Source organism: Ochotona curzoniae, unplaced genomic scaffold (assembly GCF_017591425.1).
Source record: "Ochotona curzoniae isolate NIBS_2020 unplaced genomic scaffold, NIBS_Ocur_1.0 contig_48, whole genome shotgun sequence".
Classification (NCBI taxonomy): Eukaryota; Metazoa; Chordata; class Mammalia; order Lagomorpha; family Ochotonidae; genus Ochotona; species Ochotona curzoniae.
The window spans coordinates 2,088,051-2,111,968 of NW_024466391.1; the positions used below are offsets into that span (position 1 = coordinate 2,088,051).

The following is a 23,918-nucleotide window of genomic DNA, read 5'->3' on the forward strand; positions in this document are numbered from 1 at the left end:
CATCTGTGTGGGGGAGTTGCCGGTGGGAGGGCAGCACCACAGGAGGAGGCTTGCTGCAGCCACTGGGACCTCCACGTCTGAGTCTCAGCTCCTTGAACCCTCCGACAGTGTGTCTCTCCGGGCCTGGGGATGCTGGCGCTGGACACCCTGCAGAGCTGTCAGGCTACAGCCCGGCCAGAGCCTGTCCTGGGAAACGCAATGTGCTCCACAGCGTGTAACTAACTAGTCACACTAACTGTAACTGATTAGCCCTGCACCTGTCACCATAAGGCCCACAGGTGCACCGCAGTACTGGTTACTGTAACTAACTAGTACTGTACCAGCTGGTATCACCACAAGGTCCATGGGTATGCTATAGTACTAGTTAATTATCGTATTAACTAGCAGGTATATTAACTAGCAGTGCTAGTTAATACTGCAGCTGCCAACGTTTCCATGTCAACGGGTTGCTGTAGTACTAGACATTGTACCTTGTACCCTAGCCGCCGATGTCATCACTAGTTATGGTAACTGGTACTGCACCTGCCAGTATTACCAGAAGGTCCGTGAGGGCACAGTGCTGCAGGGGGTACAGAGTGGGACACGCTGCAGGGGGTACAGAGTGGGACACGCTGCAGGGGGTGCAGAGAGGGACACGCTGCAGGGGGTGCAGAGAGGGATGCACCACAGGGGGTGCAGAGAGGGACGCACTGCAGGGGGTGCAGAGAGGGATGCACTGCAGGGGGTGCAGAGGGACGCGCTGCAGGGGGTGCAGAGAGGGACGCACTGCAGGGGGTGCAGAGAGGGACGCACTGCAGGGGGTGCAGAGAGGGATGCACCACAGGGGGTGCAGAGAGGGATGCACTGCAGGGGGTGCAGAGAGGGATGCACTGCAGGGGGTGCAGAGAGGGACGCACTGCAGGGGGTGCAGAGAGGGACGCACTGCAGGGGGTGCAGAGAGGGACGCACTGCAGGGGGTGCAGAGGGACGCACTGCAGGGGGTGCAGAGAGGGACGCACTGCAGGGGGTGCAGAGAGGGACGCACTGCAGGGGGTGCAGAGAGGGACGCACTGCAGGGGGTGCAGAGAGGGACGCACTGCAGGGGGTGCAGAGAGGGACGCACTGCAGGGGGTGCAGAGTGGGACGCAGTGCAGGGGGTGCAGAGGGACGCACTGCAGGGGGTGCAGAGGGACTTGCTGCAGGGGGTTCAGAGTGGGACGCGCCACAGGGGGTGCAGAGAGGGACGTGCCGCAGGGGGTGCAGAGTGCTGTTTGTAAAGCAGGAGAACCAGTATGTCAGGGCCAGCTGAGAAAGGTGAAAGATGGCGGAGCCATGGGCTGTTCAAACTCTGAGGAAGGCATTTGCTCATCTGGGGAGGGAAACGATGCCCCATCTCTCTCCCACTACAGTGTGAGCAGGAGGCAGAACTGCAGGTGCCTCCGTGCCCTGGTTATAGCCCAGCTGCAGTGCCAGCTCCACCTTGTGGACGCGGCATGCACATTTCAACCCTTGGGCTGCATGGCTCCTCAGTCCACATTTCTAGCCCGGGTGATGTGGTCTCTGGTGCAGCCACTTTTCTAGTTCCTGCCACATCTGGAAGTTGTGGGAACAAGCTGCTGACCACGTAAGTTGCACCGACGCCAACTTTCTTCCTTTAAAAAAAAAAGATTTATTTTTATTATTTTTTTATTGGAAAGGTGGATATACAGAGAGGAGAGACAGAGAGGAAGATCTTCCGTCCGATGATTCACTCCCCAAGTGAGCGCAACGGGCCGATGCTATGCTGATCCGAAGCCAGGAGCCTCTTCCGGGTCTCCCACGTGGGTGCAGGTCCCAAAGCTTTGGGCCGTCCTCGACTGCTTTCCCGGGCCACAGGCGGGGAGCTGGAAGGGAAGCGGGGCTGCCGGGGATTAGAACCGGCGCCCATATGGGATCCCGGGCGTGCAAGGCGAGGACCTTAACCACTTGCGCCACTGCGCCAGGCCCCACACCCAGTTTTGAAAGATTGCAGCACAGACCCAGCACCCGGCTGGTCTCCTTCCCGGCTTCAGACGCCCGTGTGATGGCAAAGATGGTTTACTTCTGCGTCTTAGGGGGATGGAGAGAGCGGTTTCACTTTCATAATTGTGGTTGTCACATTTCAGAACTTCCTAAATATAGCTTAAGTTTTTTAATCCTGCCACCTTATATCAAGATAAGGGGCTTCTGTCAAAGTCAATTTTAACGAGCAACCAAAAAATTAACAAATGTGACATTCTAATCTAATTATGTTCTGGAAAGCTCTCTGAGAACCCACCCCGGTGTGATCTGTGGGGGCTGTGGAAGACGGGAGGAACGTTGGGTGGAGGTGCCGGAGCAGCAGGTCAGGCTCAGGGGCCACCCTGGCACTGTGCTGACTCCAGAGCCACTTGTCCACACCGTGGACAGCCACAGGAGCAACATCCACAGACCACAAGGTGCGCAAGAGGCTCAGGCCTGGCCCTCGGTGCTGGGCGGCTCAGTCAGGCCTGGCCCTCGGTGCTGGGAGGGCCAGGGCTCTCTGCGGTGCATGGCTGCCAGGTGCACAGGTGAAGGTAGAGCCTTGACCTGGAGTTCAGGGACTGTACAGGCTGGCCACCCACCAGAACACTTCAGAGGACAGCCGGGGCCAACCCCTCGGCCTGCAAAACCACGGGAGTCAAGATAGGTGACAGAGCAATCAAGCCAGGCCGTCAGGGGGAGGGTGCAGGTCCAGGCTGCCCTGCCTGACCCTTCTGGGCGTCCTTGGGGACGTTCCCTTTAGTCCTGTTGAGGACAGGTGTGACCCAGCACTGTGCCTACCGATGCAGGGAGGTGGGCGGGTCAGGACGGTTCTGCTTAGCCAAGAGGGTGCCCTTTCTGATGAAGCTCTCCTCCCTGGAACTCGGGGTTCAAGCCCTGGGGCGGGAGTGACTTAGCACCCCCACTCACCCTTCTGCCGCTGTCCTTTGTGATGCCATGAGCCCATGACGGCTCCAGTCTCAGAGCTCGGGAAGCTCAACTTCCAGAAAGCACTTCCCGTTTCAAGTCGCAAAGTTTGCATATGCTTTAAATATCTGCTGAATTGTAATGAACAGGAGCTCATAGTGAAACTGGAGATAAAAAGGATTAGTTGGTAATGGAGCATCGTTCGGGCCCTTTGCGAGGCTCTGGTCCTGATTGAAACCTGAGCCAGGGATGAGTTCTCGCTGGAGGCACCTCCCAAGCGCTTTAATGGATTCTATTCATTGCATGATCCTGGGGTACAGACTGGCTGTGGTGGCTTCATAGGAACATGCTGTGATGCGACACGGGAGTCCACAAGATCGAGGGTGTGATTCCGTGTGCGACGTGGCTCCGTGTGCGACATGACTTCATATGTGATGCAGCTCCGTGTGCGACATGGCTCGCTGTACGGCATGACACAGGTCATGACACGCTCTGTCTGCAGGACATCAGTGGCCACGTAGGCACATGTCAGACTACAGCACAGGAATCTCCACATGGGGAATCTAGAGCGTGACTCCTGGGGACTGGTAGCTTAGCTTAGAGCTCATTGTTCTCACTCTGGATTCTTTCCTGAGAGATGTGGTGGGGGCAGAATGCACTCCGAGGTGTTGCTGTTCATCTCTAGATGAGATGGATCCCGTCCAACGTGGTCCAGGCTCATCTGCCTCGAGCCGCTCACGGCTGGGGACGGTCCCCCTCACTTGTCGAGGGACACAGCAAACAGCCAACTACAGCCCTCCCAGCACTGCACTGGAGTTGCAGCCTGGTGTTTCCAGAAAGATCTCTAGGAACCAGAAGAGATGCGGAGCACACCCTGGGGAAGGATGTGTGCATGGCGTGGAGTTTGACAAGAGCTCTGGCTCAGAAAAGCTACGTCGGATGGAAGAAGCGAGAGCCTCGTGTGGTGGAGTGGATGGATCTGCCCGGCCAGCCGGGACCACTGGAATCAGGAGCCAGTAAGGCTGGCCAGGCAGTCAGCAAGGCTTCCAGGCTGCCCCCAAAGCAGAGAGACCGCGATGCTTGCACCCTGGCTCCCGGGTTTGGGTCCACGGCCACCTGCCTGGTGCTGCCCACCAGTGGGGCGCTGAGTGCATCAGGAAGAAGACGCTGCTTCCAACCTCAGCTGCCAGAACAGTTGGCATTCCTGCCAGCAGATCCCGTCAAGGACAAAGAAGGGCCACACGGCCTGTGGGTCCTGGAGTCCCCACCCCACCCCCCAACTCTCATGAGCGGAGAGAGTCCCTGGACCTAGCCGGTGACACTGAGCTCCAGCCCCTAAGCCGGGCAACCACTACTGGCCTCCATTGTCCCATCTGCAAAATGGATCACCAGCTGCATGGCTGTGAGGACCAGCCAAGCTACACCGAGATGCTGGAGTGTTGGGCATATGCGGCTGCAAATGTGGAGGCTTGCTGGTTAACCAGAAGGCTTTTCTGAATGGGGCGCGTGAGAAATCCTGTGGTAGGACAGGTGGCACAGAGCCAGTCCGCTCCCTGAGAAGCTGGGGCGCCCCTTGGCTCTGCCCTCCCTGCCTGCTCAGAGGACAGCCCTGAGATGGCCCCTGCTGGTGCAGACGATGGGTTGAAGATGAGGCGAGGAGAAGCAGGTGGAGGGCCACGGGGTTAATGCTGAGAGCCAACTGGAAATTGGATGTGGAAGCTTGCTCTGTCGACATCAGTGGGGCAAGCACAATTTTCAAAGCAGGATTTAGATAAAACTGCTTATCAGTAAAGTGAGGATTTAAAATCCAGGATTTTAAAGTTTGTTCTTATCTTCTGCAGTGCTTGAATGTGGAAACTCCAGGAGCTTCCGCTCTGAGCAGCATAGGCCAGCACATGGGAGTACACCTGCCACTGCCAGAGGCGTGTGGCCCTCCCTGGGGGAGACGCCAAGCCAGAGGAACTGCATCCCCCCGCCGGGACGGGAGGTCCAGCCCCACGTGCCAGGCCGAGCCTCCCATGGGATGCCCACCCAGGAATCCGCGGAGTTTTCTCTCTCTCCCCACCCCCAGCAGGGCCGTGCGAAAGTTAAGCCACGCGCCGACGTCTGGGCTCTCAGTGCTCATGCACCCATCGTGCGCATCGTGCTCTGGGCCCTACCACCCTGAGAACCCAGGACTAAAAGCCACAGTGACTGCGGGACTCCCTGCTCCCAACCACAGTGTCTTCTGCGTCGGAGCCCAGGGACACAACCCAGGTGGAGGGGAAGGGGGGCAGTTCATGGAAGAAATAAAGCTGAAAAGGTTGTGTTTGCTTGGTTTGCAAGACCACGTGTGGCTGGGTGTGTGTGCTTCAGATGTGAACAGCTGGTACGATGGCCGCCTGGCCGGCAGCTGGGCAAGCCCGAGGGAAGGGACGCCAGGGATCCGAGACAAGGCTCAGAGGCGGGGCGAAAGGGCAGAGCGGCCCAGGGGCAGCCTTCTGTGCTCCTGGACAGTGGGGGAGTCCCACCCTGCTCCGGAACCTGACCACACAGCAGGCCCACCCCGGACTGACGGGTCCCTGCACCGGTGGTGGTGGCTGTCAGAATACCCATTTCACAGTCGAGGGGGTTGAGGATCCAGGTGTGACTTCATGTCTCCTCCAGCAGAGGAGCCCTGAGCTGGATGGCTGCTGGCAGGAACACGCCCTCAGGGCTCCTGGGACTCCTGCTGGTGTGTGATGACTGGTCCCCAGGCCAGGGATACGGCAGAGCCCAGCCAACTGAGGCAGCCACTTGTGACTGTGACAGCAGCTGGGGGACACAGCTCCCAGGCCCATGTGTGCACACACACACACAGGGGACACAGCTCCCAGGCCCACGTGTGCACACACATGGGGACACGGCTCCCAGGCCCATGTGTGCACACACACACACAGGGGACACAGCTCCCAGGCCCACGTGTGCACACACACACACACAGGGGACACGGCTCCCAGGCCCATGTGTGCACACACACACACAGGGGACACGGCTCCCAGGCCCACGTGTGCACACACACACACAGGGGACACGGCTCCCAGGCCCACATGTGCACACACATGGGGACACGGCTCCCAGGCCCACGTGTGCACACACAGGGGACACGGCTCCCAGGCCCACGTGTGCACACACACACACAGGGGACACGGCTCCCAGGCCCATGTGTGCACATACACACACACAGGCAACGCGGCTCCCAGGCCCACGTGTGCACACACACACAGGGGACACACCTCCCAGACCTGTGTGAAGTCAGTGAAATGTTTTCCTTTACTATTTGCTTGCTTTTTCCTTTCATCAAAGCACTATACAGTTCCATGGCCTTCCACCATACAGAAGGATTTTTTGTAAATCCAAGATGCTGCTTTCATTCCACTTAAGAGGGGACTCCTCTTGTGTTTTACAAACGCATCTGATGCATCTGATGCTGAACACCCATTACTCATGACTGTCTCGTGAATTATTTTTCTTACAGATTTTTTAAAAGCGATTCAGGGATGAGTGTGTGATTGACCCTGGAGTGGCCAGGGAGCAGGTGATGGTGGGCAGGGTGGGGCGATGCCGAGCCTAGCTTGGAGAGGACGTGTCCTCCGGCCCTTCCAGCTCGTGGGCCAAAGGGCAGCCCAGCCTCTAGCACATGCGCAAAGCCAGCTCACTTTCATAAGGCTCAAAGCAGGAGCTGGCCTGGAGGGGCAAAGCAGGCCGGGACCAGTCCCCAGCGCAGTGCCTGGCCAGGGGCTGCCAGCCTTCTCCCCGTCAGCTGCCCAGCTGTGTGCCTATGGGAGAAGCCACAGGCACCTGGTGAAGTGTTCTTATCCCGTGTCCCTCTGTGTCCACCCCTGCAAGATACAGGAGTGAGGGCCAGACTAAACCCTGAAGCAATGCCTTGCAGGGGGGCTCTGGTGAGCTGAGTCCTACAGCCCCGCTCCTGAGCCGCCCCGACTGCCCTAGCACAGATGAGCCTGTCAGGATTTGCTTAACCTTCAGGAACTTTCCCCAGCGCTGGCAGCCTGCCTAGGGTCAGAGTCCACAGAATGTTCCAGCCGATTGCAATACCAGGACCCAGCAATGTCACGTTCACATTTCCAGCTCTGTGATAAAGAAGGCTGAGGGGACAGCTTCATTTGTATGAACACCACACAGTGGGTCAAACAGCAAGGCTGTAGACACCTGTGTGTCCGTCAGGGATCCTCGACGGCCACCGCTCTCTGGGGAGCACCCTGAGCGCCCGAGAGCTGGCAGGGCCACAGGCAGCAGGAGGTGGTGCTGGAGGGCGGCTCCGAGTTCAGGGGCATTCAGAAGTAAAATGCCCTTGGTGAGGACAGGTACGGAGGGCTTAACTCCACCAAGGTGGTCGTCACCTTGGGGTGACTGCCTGGGGGTGACAGTGCGACTGCCAGGGCCACGCACAGTGCGTGGGAGACAGCCGAGTCTGTTCACTCCGTGTCCTGCTCTGGCCTGGACACAGGGTATGGCAGACGTTTCGTCCAAGCTGGTGTGTATGTGCGTGTGTGTCCACGTGGGTGTCTCTGTGTGGTTTTCAGTGGTGAAAGGAGACGCTCGGACAGCCCACCCTGGCACAGCCACATCCCCTGTGAAGGAAGGAAGGGACGTGGGTCCCCCCTCACCAAGGCGACGGCCGCTGGGCACGGGCAGGGTCTGAGCCAGAGACCCTCGTCTTTCCATCTTCACCTCTGACGCTGCAGTGTGCCGCGTGCAGCGGAGGCGATAAACACACAGCAAGTGAGTGTGCAGGCCAGGCCCTCTGAGCCCCCGCCGGCTGCCGATGCCGGAACCGCTCTGATCTGCAGAGGCAGCGGCCTTTCTTGTGGACCCCAAGCCTCTGCCCACCTGCTGGGGTGTGCAGGAGGGGCTGCTCCAGCCCAGTGAGCAGGCGCCAGCAGGGAGCTGGGCAGGAGGCCATGGGGCTCCAGGGCTGTGCGACGACCAGCCTGACCCGTGGAAGTCTTTGGCCCAAGGTTCTCTCTCAGAGCAGCTGCCAGCAAGGGCTCCAGATGGCAGCTCCTGGGGCTCACTGATGCCAGAAATGAAAATTCAAAAAATAATAATAATTAAGAGCTTGGATGCCAAGGTGCAGGGATTAGCGCTCCCCCGGCAAAGTGGGGCTGCAATCAAAAGCCGTGCCGTTATCTGGGCGCCACACGTGTCCCACAGCACACGCACGGCTCTGCTCCTGAGGTGGCTCTCTTAGTGGGAGATGGATCTGAGACGGCAGTGAACCCGGGAGGTTTATCTCCCAGTTCCAGGGAAGCCGCTAATGATGATGACTCGGCAGGCACAGCTCCCCACATCCAAGAGACAGGGCGCAGGCAGAGAACCGGGAAGCCCTGTGTGCGGCGCCCCGCTGTCCTTGGGGGACCCTGCCCGTAGGCAGTGACCCCCCGACTGCCTCCTCCCACAGCCCCAACTTGGAGCCACAGGCTTTTCCAAGAGGCGCCTTCATTGCCAAAGCCACGGCCACTGCTCGCTCGCTGGCTGAACAGCCACAGACACTGTGGGCCTGGGGACCCTCATACTGGGCTCGGGGATCTGGGGAGACGAGCTGCAGCCCAGAGGACATGACCGCATCTGTACTTCCTGCCCATCTTTTGCTTCCTGCAGGGACATCACTCCCATAGGGCCCCATGCCCCAGCCCTGTGGGTACCATGCAGGTCACGGCACCTCACGCCCCAGCCCTGTGGGTACCGTGCAGGTCATGGCACCTCATGCCCCAGCTCCGTGGATACCGTGCAGGTCATGGCACCTCACGCCCCAGCTCCGTGGATACCACAGGTTACAGCACCCCTCACCCTAGCCCCATACATGCCGCACCAGTCACAACACCGCACGTCCCAGTGGTACTATGCAGGTCCTGGCACCCCACGCCCCAACCCCACAGACAGCACACAGGGGACATTGATTACACACCTGAGATCCATGAACACCAACGGTACCACATCGATGCCTGAGCCACACAGACACTATGCGGGATGGTGCCCACGTGTCCCAGGGGTGGGGAGGGCGAGGGGAGAGTGATTCAAGGCTCCCCACCAGGAAAATGCAGGGAGAGGGTGCGGTGCAGGGAGAGGGTGCCGTGCAGGGAGAGGGTGCCGTGCAGGGAGAGGGTGCGGTGCAGGGAGAGGGTGCCATGCAGGGAGAGGGTGCCGTGCAGGGAGAGGGTGCCGTGCAGGGAGAGGGTGCCGTGCAGGGAGAGGGTGCCGTGCAGGGAGAGGGTGCCGTGCAGGGAGAGGGTGCCGTGCAGGGAGAGGGTGCCGTGCAGGGAGAGGGTGCCGTGCAGGGAGAGGGTGCCGTGCAGGGAGAGGGTGCCGTGCAGGGAGAGGGTGCCGTGCAGGGAGAGGGTGCCATGCAGGGAGAGGGTGCCATGCAGGGAGAGGGTGCAGTGCAGGGAGAGGGTGTAATGCAGGGAGAGGGTGCCGTGCAGGGAGAGGGTGCCGTGCAGGAGGGAGAGGGTGCCATGCAGGGAAAGCAGGTGGGTGAGCGAGGGCAGAGTAGAGACCATAGGGAACTGCTGTGTGTCGGGGGGGGCATGGGACAACCAGCCAAGGTTGAGAACAAGAGGCCCCGGATGGAGCAGGAGGCTCCGGGAACATGGGAGCATTTCTGTCCCCAGAATTTGAGAAGGGGTGAGAATGGCCACAGCGGGTATGAACTAGGTGGCTGTCCGAGAGCTCTGGCACCAGTTCTTGTGAGAGGTGGGAATACTCCAACAAGCATCTGAGCACTGACCACATGCCAGGCTTTAGCAGGGAGACATGGCCCTGCCCTCATGGAGCCCATACTCAAGGGGGAGTCAGATTTTGCAGAGAAAGAGAGACAGAGAGATTGTTTGCTGATTCACTCCCCAAGTAGCCACAATGGCCAGAGCTGCGCTGATCCAAAGCCAGGAGCCAGGAGCTTCCTCCAGGTCTCCCATGTGGGTGCAGGGTCCCAAGGCTTTGGCCTGTCCTCTGCTGCTTTTCCAGGCCACAGGCAGGGAAGTGCATGGAAAGTGGGGCTGCCAGGATTAGAACCGGCACCCATATGGGCTCCCAGCATTTGGATGGGGAAGATTAGCCAACTGAGCCATCATGCCAGGCCCCCTGTTTCTCAGTATTGCGTGAATTCGAGAGAAATGAAAAGTGGTCCGTTTCTGCCAAGGAGGGGCGTTTCCCACCTTCTTGGGGACGCCCGGGGAAGGGCCATGCCCTATGCGCCCTTCTCGGCAGCAGAGGTCTCGGGCTCAGGCAGGGTCACAGTTTGTCCACATCCCACTGAAGCCCTCTCCGGGAATGGAGAGGCAGGTGACCATCGCGAGGGCCTGCTCCTGGTGCTGTGTCTCAGGCCTGCTTCCAGGCCAAAGGCTGAGAAGGCTTTCCGGGGAACACTGGGCCGCCCGAGACAGCGAACTCACAGCAGGACAGGCCACTCTGCTAGATGCCTCGGCCTCCCATCTGTCCGGACAGCCGGGAAGGGCTGAGCGGGTGGCTGCCCCTTCCTGGGGTGTCCCATCCACAGCCTTCTGTGCAGCACGCATCCAGCCGTGTCAGTGCTGACAAACGCTGACGTGAAATGTCAGCTTCCCGAGCAGCCGGGCCGCCCAGGAGCCGGGAGAGTGGCAGGCCAATCCGTCACTCCGTCAGCTCCCGACGGATGACGGGAAGCGGGCTGTGGAAGATGAATCTCTCTGGAGACGCGTGGGACACGTGCGTGTGGTGTTCAGTGCTTGGCCGCCCAGGGAATGCAAACAGCCAGGTCCCAGAGCAGCGTGCGACGGCAGTGGCCTGAAGCCACACCTCCCGCTCGGTCCTGTGGCGACAGCAAGGCCCTGCGCAGCCAGGGGCCTCCTGACAAGGCAGCCCTGCTGAGCCCCGCGCGGAGGCTAATGCTGACAGGCCAGGTGGGCAGCCGGGTCCAACGGCCTGGTGCTCGGAACCTGCCAGAAACAGGTGCATGGGGGTGGGAGGAGGCGGCTTCCTTCGAGATAAAGTCCAGCCACGCTTCTGGCAGGACCCAGCTGCCCTGCTTGATGCCACAGGGCACATGGGGAAGGGCGGGGGCATCCCAGGAGTCACGCAGCAGGTCCTTGCTGTCCAGGAGCACTGCAGGCCAAAGCCTGTGGACTCACCTTCCAGGCTGCCAGAGCGGCTCTCTCAGGGGTGAGCCGTGGGCACCTGTGTCGGCCGCTGGCCCGAGTCAGCGCCACCAACATGCGCTGGCAGTCAGTCACACGCCTTCTCCTGTATCTTCGCCAGCACTGGAGCTGCACTGCAGATCTAACTGTAGGCGTCGTCACCAGCGGGGCGGCTCGGGCAGTTCCCCTCTGCCGGATCATGGCGTGATTAAGCTGTGTCCGACTCGACTAACATTTAGTGTTTTTGATCCACGTCTGTCCACTCCAACGTGACAGATGGGTCCGCGTGTCCTGGCATCCTGCTTGTCTCATGCCATGGGTCCTGCCACACGTGTGCCCTGCTCAGCAAACCAGCCGTGTGCATGGTCAGTGCTGTGTACATGGTCAGTGCTGTGTGCATGGTCAGTGCTGTGTGCATGGTCAGCGCCGTGTGCATGGTCAGTGCCGTGTGCATGGTCAGCGCCGTGTGCATGGTCAGTGCTGTGTACATGGTCAGTGCTGTGCATGGTCAGTGCCGTGTGCATGGTCAGTGCCCCATGTACATGGTCAGTGCTGTGCATGGTCAGTGCCGTGTGCATGGTCAGTGCCGTGTGCATGGTCAGTGCTGTGTGCATGGTCAGTGCCATGTGCATGGTCAGTGCTGTGCATGGTCAGTGCCCCATGTACATGGTCAGCCCCGTGTGCATGGTCAGTGCTGTGTGCATGGTCAGCCCCGTGTGCATGGTCAGTGCCGTGTGCATGGTCAGTGCTGTGTGCATGGTCAGTGCTGTGTGCATGGTCAGTGCTGTGCATGGTCAGTGTCGTGTGCATGGTCAGTGCTGTGTGCATGGTCAGTGCCGTGTGCATGGTCAGTGCCGTGTGCATGGTCAGTGCTGTGTGCATGGTCAGTGCTGTGTGCATGGTCAGTGCTGTACATGGTCAGTGCTGTGCATGGTCAGTGCCGTGTGCATGGTCAGTGCCGTGTGCATGGTCAGTGCCGTGTGCATGGTCAGTGCCGTGTGCATGGTCAGTGCCGTGTGCATGGTCAGTGCCGTGTGCATGGTCAGTGCCGTGTGCATGGTCAGCCCCGTGTGCATGGTCAGTGCCGTGTGCATGGTCAGTGCCGTATGCATGGTCAGTGCTGTGTGCATGGTCAGTGCCATGTGCATGGTCAGTGCCGTGTGCATGGTCAGTGCCGTGTGCATGGTCAGCCCCGTGTGCATGGTCAGTGCCGTGTGCATGGTCAGTGCCGTGTGCATGGTCAGTGCTGTGCATGGTCAGTGCCGTGTGCATGGTCAGTGCTGTGCATGGTCAGTGCTGTGCATGGTCAGTGCCTTGTCCAGAAGAACAATGAGTGCAAAAGCTGCTTTATACCCTGCTGGGAAGAAGAGGCACCCAGAGAGCCACCAGGGACCCCAGGAAGCTGGACATGCCTGCGGGCCTCAGGCTGCCAAGGAGTGACACGCAGACATGAGCAGGACAGGAGGAGCGGCGCTTGGAGGAGGCATTGATGTCTAGGGAGCGAATGGCTGCAGCCGTGGGTATGCAGGTGGCAGCAGGAAGGGTGGTGCCCGGCATGTGTGAGGCCATCGATGTGTTGGTGAGACAGGGAGGACCGAGGCTAGTGGGAACCGGAGGCCCTAAGAGTGCTGGGCACAGCTGTTCCCCTCCGGCTCGAGGCGGACTTCCCCCTTCTCAGCCTGAGCACGTGGGACTCACGTGGTGTTTGCTTGGAACTGCTTCACCTCGTCTCACCCTGCCCTTTTCCAATAAAGCGGAAAGGTTGAGCACACGCAGCTGGGGCAGGGCAGGGTGGACGAGCAAGGCCCCGAGGCACAGAGGACATGCCCGGTCAGGGGAGGCAGCAGAGTTCACGAGCCCAGGGTTGGGCATCAGAAGCGGAAATTGGTTCCACCAGGGGTGTCCACACTTTTGCTTGGTTCCTTATTTGGAAAATGCACAGAAGACCCCGGTTCCCCCAGGCCACCTGGGCGTGAGGCAAGCCCCCTGCAGACAGCGGACCCCAGCCGTTGTGGCACAGGGGGCTCCCACAAGGGCTGCCCTGGGGCTCGCCAAGGCCTCTCGCAGCGGGGGCGGGGCCAGGGCTCTCCTTCCAGCCCCCACCCCAGCAGTTAGTGCAAGCGCAGGACTGGCTCGTTGACCTCGCTGCGGATTTTAACTTGCTCCCAGAATTCACCAGGTTTTGTACACTTGGCCAGGCTTCCTTCTGGAAGCAGCTAGGGAGGGACAGCACCTGCTGGGCGGCCTCTGGGCACTGGGAGAGGGAGGCTCAGAGGCGGGGTCTGTGGCCTGCAGCCTGGCTGCCCTCGCCAGCTGCGAGCCCCCGTGGAGTGACAGGCACCCAGGACACCCGTGGGTCTGCTCATGTCCAGGGAGCACCAGAAGCTGCAAGGCCGCATGCCATGCCGTTGTACCCGGATCAGGGAAGTCTGACCAGGGACACGCCGGGGCTGCAGGAGTGCAGCACGGCTCCAAGAGGCAGAATGGTATTTGTGTTTCCTGCAATGCTGCGTGTTTTCTTTGGAAACTAGCTGGCAGCCACCCCACATGTGTGCAGAGGGAACTGGGCCAGCAAAGCTCGGGTTTGTGTGTGATGCAGCCCCCTCCAGCTGGAGCTGAGGCTGAGCCAGCCGAGCAGCAGCCGCTGTGACACATGAAGGGTGCCCAGGCTGCGGCGCAAGGCCCGGCTGCTGCCCTGCCCCGACTGCTGCTCCTCCCACCTGTGCGTGTGACCACATGTGTCCCCCCAGAGCGTGTTCCACACTACCCCAAAGTGACAAGCGTGTGAGCCCACCTTGGGGACAAGTGAGAGCGGAGCAGCTGGACAGCACCCCGGGCCACCTCTCCCTCCGTGTCAGAGCTGAAGGGTCAGCAGCCCAGGGGACCCCCCTCCTGGCTGGGCGGCTGACTCACAGTCCCGGCTGACCAGCCTGCAAAGATGACCTGCACAGGACGCCCTGGCCATTGCCGCACCCGGCTGTGAGTTCACACCTGCAGCTGTCAGCCTTGGGCCCCTACCCCAAACGTTCCTCCTGACTAGGGTCAAGGGCGACTCTTCGGCTTATGTTGCTAAATGGAGCGCGAGAGAATGCACGGTGGGAGCGGTGGGAGTCCGGAAGTGGCCCACCTGCAGACACCTAGCTCAGAACCCGCCTCTGCCGGCACCACCCTGCTGTGTGCCAGGGAACACAGACATGCATGTGAACACACCACTGCTCATGTGCACCCTGTGGGTGTATGTGCACGTGTGTGTGTGTGATAGAGCATTGGATGTGCGTGCGCACTGTGTCCACATGTGTGCACATGTCCCTTCCCCCACCTCTGTCCTGCCCAGCCAGGTAGCTGCCCCTACGGCCTCCCTGAGCAGCCCCACACCCCTCAGTCCTGAGGCTTCGGTGCCCCTCAAGCCACCGTAACATCCCAGCTCCACCAGAAGGACAGCCCCTGCAGCATGGCAGGGGCAGCCAGGCCACTGAGCGCACGGACACAGCAGGGAAGGCCAGAGACGGCCCTGGCTCCCCTCAGTCCACCAGCACTTCTCCGGCTGCTGAGCTCAGCCCCTCCGGCCGCTCTAGCTGGGATCTTGGTCCCGTCCCTGCAGGAGCAGCAGTCCGCCCCGCGTGGGCTGCCGGGGCCTCATGAGAGCTCAGAAAGGCACACAGTCAGCAGAGTAACACCGGCCGGGGCGGAGAGACGTGTGCCGTCTCACTCTGAGGTCCTCTGACCTCAAGGCCACTGGCCAGAAAGACAGCCATTGGGGAAGTCGAGGCACGAAGCCAGAGATGATGGCACGTGAGAGAAATGGACGCACGTGACCCTGGGAGTCCAGTGCTGCCCCAGGAGCCCTGGGAGATTAACAGAGCTGGCCATGCCAGGCAGCTGTGGGGTCACCACCTCAGCAGGCCAGAGCCTGCCCTCCAGGCCCCCTCCCAAGCCCGTTTATAAGCACACAGCTCAGACCACTCTGCGGGGGCTGCACCGGCCCCGCCCGGCCCAGCCTGGCACACGTTGGGCATCTCTGAGGTCCTCTCCCTGGAGCACACCCAGGGACCAGGACCCTTCGGAGCAACGCCAGGCCCGGGCCCCCTGAGTTCTGGGTGGAACCGCCAGCCGGGGCATCCCATGCCACTTCCTGGTCTGGGAGCTCCATGCCCTCACGTCACAGCCCCTCCACACAGGCAGCCCCTACATGAGAACCAGCTCTACCAGAAGGCTCCCATGGGAGTGACCACAGCTGCCGGGGAGGGGTCCTTCTCTGAGACCACACCCTGCCCAGTCCTGTGTGGCCGCGTGACCACCCTTCTCCCGGCAGAGGCCATTCGGGAGCTTGTTTCCTTGTGCAGTCAACCCCACGGCCACCCAGGTGCTCTGAGGTGGGCTGAAGCCAGGACACTAAACGGGAGAGGGTCCCCCTCGCCGGCAGCCCAGGGTCACGACGGGGCAGGGGGAGACTGCGGGGCAGTGAGCCCAGGGTCTGGAGTGGATGCCTGGCCCAGACCACCTCCTTCCAGGGCGCCACGTTTCTCCCCATACCAGACTGTCCTGACATTTGTCCCTGGGCCACTGGCATGGTGGCTGGGTGACAGCCCAGGTCCTCACCGTGTAGACTCAGACCAGCCATGGCAGATTCCCAGGCCCGGGGCAGGAGGGAGCCCATCTACCCCGGATGCTGGGCCCCTCCTGGCCAGCGTCCTCCTGCGGATGGGGCCTGGTCAGACCGCAGCTGGGAGAAGGCCGGTGGCTGCCGTTCCGTGGAAAGTAGTGTGAGTGCCCGTGCGCCCAGGATCTCGTGGGAACCCGGCACCCTGCCCTTGTAAGGGCTCAGTGCCCTCCCTTCCCTGTGGATCTGTCCTCCGACCCTGCAGAGCCCACTGTCCACCATGGGCAGCCCAGCTGTGGGACCATGCCCCATGCCACTGCCGTGTGCCATCCCACGACGCCCATGCTTGGATGAGAAAACTGCCTTCAGAGAACAAGAGCAACTTGTGTTCATCTCTTGGCAGTAGCTGGACTGAGCGTGTGTGTATTTGTGTGTGTGTGTGTGCGTGTATTTGTGTGTGCGTGTGTGTATGTGTGTGTGTATGTGTGTGTGTGTGTGCGTGTGTGTATTTGTGTGTGCGTGTGCGTGTATGTGTGTGTGTGCGTGTGTGTATTTGTGTGTGCGTGTGCGTGTATGTGTGTGTGTGTGTGCGTGTGTGTGTGTGTTAGGATTCATTTCTTTTGCTTAAAAGTCACAGTTTCAGAGAGAGAGGGAGAAACAAAGATCTCCTGTCAGCTGGTTCACTTCCCAAATGCCCACAACAGCCAGAGCTGGGCCGCTGTGAAGCCAGGAGCCAGGAGCTTCTTCCAGGTGTCCCACGTGGGTGCAGGGACCCAGGCACTTGGCCCGTCCTCCACTGTTTGCTTTCGCAAGCCACAAGCGGGGAACTGGGTCAGAAATGGAGAAGCCAGGACTTGAACCAGCATCCATCTGGAATGCTGACACTGCAGGCAGAGAATTAGCCTGCTAGTTGTTGCTGTGGGGTGGAGGGAGTAGGGTAACCCCAGGGATCCGAGTGGAGTGGGGGCGCCTGCTGTTGTTTAGAAAAAGGGTGGGGGACAAACTAAGGCATCACCACCAGGGGCTTTTGCGGTTTTTAGAATAAATAGTAATTCAATCATGTGAGTTGCAACAGTGAAATCACTTTTTTAAAAACTCCCTCGGGGCCCGGTGCGGTGGCGCAGTGGTTAAGGTCCTCACCTTGCACGCCCAGGATCCCATATGGGCGCCTGTTCTATCCCGGCAGCCCCGCTTCCCTTCCAGCTCCCTGCCTGTGGCCCGGGAAAGCAGTGAAGGACGGCCCAAAGCTTTGGAACCCTGCACCCGCATGGGAGACCTAGAAAAGGCCCCTGGCTTTGGATCGGCATAGCATCGGCCATTGCGCTCACTTGGGGAGTGAATCATCGGACGGAAGATCTTCCTCTCTGTCTCTCCTCTCTGTATATCCGCCTTTCCAATAAAAAAAAAAAAAAACATAATAAAAATAAATCTTTAAAAAAATAAATAAATAAAGCTTTAAAAAAAATTTCCCCTTTTACTAAAGGCTCAGAGCCTCTAACAAGCAAGGTGGCGTGATCTGGGACATTTCCAGCAGACTGAGCCCGGCTGTCGGAGTCGGGAGTTCACCATGGAATCAGGTGGGAAATGATCTACCTGGCCCTAAAGAAGAGGCAGCTCCAGGACCAGCCCTCCACGGCGGGCCAAGCAGGGGGTGGTCCCAGCAGCCTCTGTGACCCACCCAGCCTCACGGTGCCACTCTGGCATGTGATGCCAGCTCGGGTGTTGCACAGCTCAGCACCCAGAGCCGCGTCTTCCTCCACTTAGGGAAGGGACACATCTGCAGGGAGCGCGAGGTCAGGACTGGCAGCAGTCTGCACGAGGGGACACAGGACGGCAGCAAGCGAGGACCCCTCAGGTCACAAACAGCAGCACCCACAAAAGTGGAGAGCTGCCAGGGGGCAGGTGCATCCCACCCATGACCATTTCCTTCTCAGGCCTCAGCCACGCTCCGTAAGGGGAGGGTCAGCACGACATTCCCCGCAGGAGAGTCGGGGAGGCCTGTCCACAGCCCGTGTGGGCCCGGTGTCAGTCCCAGTGACAGGTCAGACCTGACCGTCGCTTCCTTCCTCTTTCCAGTCAAGTTCAGCAGCTGTCTGGGAACCAAGAGGATGCAGTACGAGACCAACAGTGTGGACTTCGGAGTCGGGGCCGACGGCACGGTCTTCGCCACCCGCGAGCTGCAGATCCCCTCGGAGCAGGTGGCGTTCGTGGTGACAGCGCGGGACCGCCAAACCGCCGAGCGCTGGGATGCCGTGGTGCGGCTGCTGGTGGCCCAGACCTCAGCCCCACTCTCTGCACACACGGTAGGGTGGGAGCCAAGGTGGGCGGGCATGGCCCAGTGGGAGCTCTCACTTCCCAGTGACGGTTGAGGGCAGAGCTGCTGCCAGGGTCCCCAACAGCAGAGGGCTCCATCCCATGACGGCATCCCCCGCCGAAGCCAAGGCCAGCCCAGGGAGTCTGTCCCGTAGCAGAGCCCGGGCCAGCACAGAGGGCCCTGCCTGCAGTTGCTGTTCAGACATCCTTGGTTTCTGAGTGTAGACCCCCAGCCTGCACCGGGAGTGCCACAGGGCATGAGGGATGGGGTGCAGCTCCGGGGGCTCGGGGCTTGGAGGAGAGAGACAGAGCCCTGGCTGGGCCTGAGTCCACCAGGACAGCAGGTTTCAGGTTTGATGGCACGGAGGGCTTAGGGAGGGAGGCAGCTCCAGAAAAGCAAGGGCACCCCAAGCGATCGGAAATTGAAATGAACCCTACACCAACTCGTGCAGGGTTAGCAAGCCCCGCCCCCCAACCCTGTGTCCCAAACTGGCAAGAACTAAAGATCAAATCCAAAACCAGTGAGAAACAAGGTCACGGCGACATTGGAAACCTGAACGACATGACAGCAAGGCAGGCAAACAGCTCAGCAGGCCCGGATGAGCCGTGTTCGCACAGGAAGCAGGGGGAGGGCCACGCGGGTCTGTTCCAGGAACATCAGGACTCCAAGGGGGTGGAACGCAGCAACCAGGCCGCTGCATGAATGGTCCACTCCAGGCGGGAAGCAAGGGCCTTCCTCCATCCGCTGTCAGCTTCCCCCGGGAGCTCTGAGCTTCCCGGGAGATGAACACGCTGACAAGGCAGCACAGGAGCGGCACCACCACATCCAGCAAGACAGCACAGCATCCATGAGACCAGCCCACCGCGCCACGTGGTCACAGACAGACGGACAGACGCCCACAGGCCTGGAGCCGAGGACAGATACCCACCAGGCCTGAGGCCAAGGACAGACAGACGCCCACAGGCCTGAGGCCGAGGACAGACAGACAGACGCCCAACAGGCTTGGGGCCGAGGTGTCAGAGCTAGTGAGTGAGGTTAGCCGGAAAAAGCGTGTATTAGAACAAAGGGAAACTTGTGAAATGTGGACTGTGGCATAATTACAAGCACATTGGAATGAGCTCTACTCGGCAATGAACCTGCCAAAAGAATGCAGGACCCTGCCCAACACAGAGAAAATCAAACCATTTACCTGGAGGGACACGCCTGCCCGTGACTCGGGGACATGATGTTGTCAGCCCCAGCCCAGTACAAGGCTGGTGGACCGGAAACCAGCAGACCACAGACTGGTGGATCTGAGACCGGAGGACCACAGCCTGGCAGACCCAAGCCTGGAGGACCAGAGACCAGCAGACCAGAGACCACCGAGAAGTTGGGTGGGACTCAGCGTGTAAACTAGAGGGCCCAGAGCAGAACAGTGGAACAGCGGGCACGCCTCTCGGACACGGGCACGCCTGGGCAGCAGGCGCTGGGGCTTCCAGGCCTGAGCGCCGTCCAGGGGGCAGAGGTCACAGCCGCATGTGCAGGGCACTGGGCAGTGCTCAGCCTCTGCCTGCCGACGCCACCTCACCCCACCAGCCCTGGCCGCCACACTCAGTCATCCCCAGTCCTCACCAAGTGCCCCTGGGGAGCGGAATGTCCCAGTTCTGAGGTCCAGGCAAGCACAGATTCAAAGTGGCAAAGTTTGTGGCCATCGCTTCCCAGGCTGTGCACACACATACCACCTACATACCACCTGTGCCCACTGCCACAGACACCTGTTCATTCCCACAGTGGGGAGGACCCAGGCGCATGGAGGAGCCGACTCACTGCCTGCCAGTGCTCCCCAGGGCCCCCTCAGCCCCCATGCCAGCTACTGCCCCATTTCTCCACGTGACTTTCAGCTTGGGAAAAGCTGGTTTCAGCGCTAACTGGAATTGGGTTTCATGAGGGGGCCAAGGCCTCCCCTTGTCTTCCGGCCAGGAGGTGGGCACGGCATGCCCAGCACCGAGGAAGCGAGCGGGAGGCCTTTCCCCACGTCCCGGCCGGGGCCTTCCGGAGGCGTGCACACGGTCAGAGCAGGCCGCTCGTCTCCCTGCAGACAGCGTGGGGAGCCCGCTCAGAGCCCTGCCAACGGCTCCAGGGAAAGGCATCGCCCGTCACTTGGTCCTCTGCCTTCGCCGTGACCACGGTCTCATAACTAAGGGGCAGTTCCATTGAGGGCATCTCTAACCAAGTTCACATTGAATATCTGGAGCAACTCGCTCTCAACCGGGGTGTGGGGCAGTGCCTGGAGACTTGGGGGCCTCCTAGTAGGTGGGGGCCAGGACACCCCTGAACCCAGAGGGCTCCCCAGTCAGAGGCTCAGAGGGTCTAGGATCCGTGGGGTGCTGGGGAGGTTGTGATGGTGCAGTGTTGACATGATGGTCTCACACACGTGGCTCGTCCAGATGTGTCCACACAGGGACATTCTGTCCCATCAGTGCCCAGCAGGTCACGCTCTGGGAGAGGCCATGTCTGAGCCACATTCGCTCGGAGCAGCTGCCGGGGTCACTGTACCTTCTGTGTCGTGGGGAGATGAGGCTCCGGGACCATGTGGTGGCCCTGCGATGTGTGTCACAGACAAGTGACAAGTGACCGCCAGAGGGTGGCGCTCGTTGGAGGTGTCCCCAGAGCCGGCTCTCACCCCGAGCATGGCCACTCCTGTGGCCACACCCGGGTCTGAGCACCTGCTCCCACACACAGGCACAGTGGGAGGTGGGGCATGGCTGCAGCGTACAACTGACCAGTGCCATTGTGTCCACAGGAGGGTCAGCAGGCAGCAAGAGCCTGACTCCAGGGCTCGGCCTGGGTGCCAACCGTGAGCCACGGCCACGTGACCACAGACAAGCCTTCGGCTGCCTGGGCGCCCCCACTTCCCTGAGCATAAACAAGGAAGGTGCTAGCGCCACCTTCCTCCGTTGTCACAGAGCAATGACTTGTGGGGAGAGGGAGCCTCCCAGCCAACCCAGCACACAGCAGCAGCCTGCTGGGAGGTGCCCGGGCAAGAGCTGAGACCTGGGAGGAGCAGTCCTTACAGCCGCCCTGGCACACTGGGCAGCCTGCTGGGAGGTGCCCGGGCAAGAGCTGAGACCTGGGAGGAGCAGTCCTTACAGCCGCCCTGGCACACTGGGCAGCCTGCTGGGAGGTGCCCGGGCAAGAGCTGAGACCTGGGAGGAGCAGTCCTTACAGCCGCCCTGGCACACGGTGGGCAGCCTGCTGGGAGGTGCCCAGGCCAAGGGCTGAGACCTGGGAGGAGCAGTCCTTACAGCCGCCCTGGCACACTGGGCAGCCTGCTGGGAGGTGCCCAGGCCAAGGGCTGAGACCTGGGAGGAGCAGTCCTTACAGCCGCCCTGGCACACTGGGCAGCCTGCTGGGAGGTGCCCAGGCCAGTTTTACTTCCAGGGAGGAGGTACCGGGAAGCAGCTACCTCTTCCGATCGATCATTCAGGAGACACAATCTCCCCTTCTTCCCAAAAACCAGGAGTGAGGAGACACACCTGCTGGCCCTGTGGAATGGTCGCTTGTTCCAGCACCGCCTCTGCTGCCCCTGCTGCTGAGCAGGGACCGGAGCCTGCAGACACCCGGGGGGAGGGCCATCAGGGCTGGTGCCGCAGAAGGCAGACACCTTTTACTCTATGTTGGTTAAATATCGTTTGGCTCTGCCTGTCCTTTGCTGCCATGGAAACCAGCTGTGAGCAGGACCTCAGCGAGTGCCTGTGCCTGCAGCCGAGCCACCGTCTCAGGAAGGTGGCAGGTGCTGGGCAGTGCTGGATTCTCTCTCTCTCTCTCTCCTCCTTCCTCTCCCTCTGTCTATCTCTGTTTTCCATAAACGTCTAACCAGCACCAGGTCTGATCAGGTGGGTGGGGAGCCCAGCTTCCTCCCTGCATGGCAGCATGTTTAACCAGGGCTCGGAGAATGCGCTGGAAAAGTGGCCGGTCAGAGTCACTGGTGCCCATCCCCCAGGCCCACCCTCCTGTTGCAGACAAGCCCATCACTCACCCAGGGCTTGGTTTTGCGGCAGACCCTGGCACAGCCACCTTGGAACATGCCATCCTGAAGTGCAGGACCGTCTGTGTGGTTAGAGATGGCCACATCATGACCCACACATTAGAGCGGGCCAGGAAGGCAGGGCCTGGGGGCAGGCCACCCTGGGGACGGGGCAAAGGCTGGGAACGGCAGGCCTGGGCACCTGTCCTCCTTGCCACCAGGGCAGGGGGCTTGGTCAAGCCCCTGATACCCCAGTGCCGGTCGCAGGGGGCCTCACAGGAGGACAGAGCCTTCCTCCCCACCAGGCCTGGGAAAGACCTCCCTAGAGCCAGGTGGAATGCCAAACTCTGATTGGCTGGCCAGACTCAAGCCCGCCCCCTCAGCTCTGGGATTGGCTTCCAAGCTAGATGGCAGGTGCATGGTGAGCCAGGTGGGGCAGGAAGGAGTGGAGTCCATGTCCTTGGCCCAGACCCTCTGCTGCCCTGTGGCCAGGATGTGGAGAGAGCCCAGAGGGGGCAGAGTCAGGGCTAAGGGAGAGACCAGAGTCCTGGGGTGGCCAGTCTGCCTGGGAAGTGGGGTGCCCTCAGGGAAGGCCCCACAGGCTGGCAGCAACTCCTGTGCGGGACAGCCTCGGCCATGCCTGCAGGAGTCCTTACAGCCGCAGACACAGCTCAGGATCCTGGCTCGCCTGAGCCGCGCCAGCTCGGGCCGCCCTGCAGTGTGGGCTCGGCCTGGCTGCTGGCTTCAAGAAAGCGATGATGTGTTACACACACAGGCGTGTGCACGTGCGGGTTTGTGCGTGACAGAAACAACAGCTCTGCATGTATGTGTTCATCTGCGTGGCCCGGCTGCGGTGTGTGCGCACAGAATGTCTCCACGCACGTGCGGGAGTTGTAGATAACAACCATGTAACTCCGCCGGCCCCTGGCTGGCCCCGGGCCGCGCCGTGCCCGCGCCGTGCCCGCGCCGTGCCCCCACCAGCCGCTGAGGCCCCAAGCTCCTCGCAGAGGCGTGGGCACATCCTGCAGGCGGAAGCCCATGCAGGTCTGGCTCCAGCCTCCAGACTTTGTTGCTGCATTTGTCTCAGCTTAAAGCACTGGCAGCTACAAGCCACGAACTTAAACAACATCGGGGGAGTCAGCACACACAAGCCCACCCCAAGCAGGTGAAGACAACTCCCAGAGACCTGACTGACGCCCGGGGCCCGGGAGCTGACCCCACCTCCCCAGCCCCGGGGAACGCTGGCCCGGCCCTTGGGTTGGCAGTGGGTTGCCAGCGGGTTGCCAGCGGGCACTGGATGCTCTACCACCGCCCCCTGTCCAGCTGAGCTCAAGCACAGAAAGTTCCTGGCCGCTGCTTGGTGGGCCATGCGGTCCTCACCAGGTCCTCTGTCGCCAGGCAGTGGGCTGACGTGGGGCTCACAGACCGCCCGCCCCCAGTCTGGTGTTTACAGAGGGCACCAGGGCAGGGCAGCAGCCTTCAGAGCCCTGTGGTAGGCTCCCGCCCCCCGGCACAGGTGCATCGGCTGCTGCTCACCCCACCCGCGGGCACCCGGCTTGAGGGACGGCAGAGGGGGCACCCCTGGCAGGCAGGGACCCAAGAGCGAAGGCCGGCGGCCTAGGGCCGGACTCCCCATGTTCCAGCCTTGCCTCCCGGCCAAGGAGGGCACTCTGCGGCTTCCTTACACACCAGGGAGGGCCTGCCTCCTCTTCCTTCTCCATCACCTTCCCCTCCTGTCCCGTCTCCTCCCCCTCCCTTCTCTGAGGTTCTGGCAGGTTCGTGGGTGGCAGGGAGCACAGCAGGTTCACTCTCTGGTTGGTCTGTCATCTCTGCTCTGTGGGGTCCACCCCCAGCCCGTCCTCTTTGCATGTGTAGGGTGTTCTCCACGAGAACTCGGAAGTCTGGGTCAGGCCTGCTGCC

At 61.0% G+C, this 23,918-nt stretch overlaps 1 protein-coding gene across 3 annotated transcripts in view; it reads left to right on the plus strand.

The window, feature by feature from the left end:
• CDH4 (cadherin 4) overlaps nucleotides 1–23,918 on the plus strand; it is a 111,848-nt gene that overhangs the window by 67,386 nt on the left and 20,544 nt on the right. Inside the window, exons 3-4 of one of the 3 annotated variants that reach the window (XM_040988147.1) lie at nucleotides 17,755–17,981; nucleotides 23,852–23,854. In XM_040988147.1, the coding sequence (XP_040844081.1) occupies nucleotides 17,755–17,981; nucleotides 23,852–23,854 (230 nt within the window). Of the gene's footprint in view, nucleotides 1–17,754; nucleotides 17,982–23,851; nucleotides 23,855–23,918 lie in introns of those variants that run through there. The other 2 variants (XM_040988146.1, XM_040988148.1) reach the window with 2 other exon arrangements.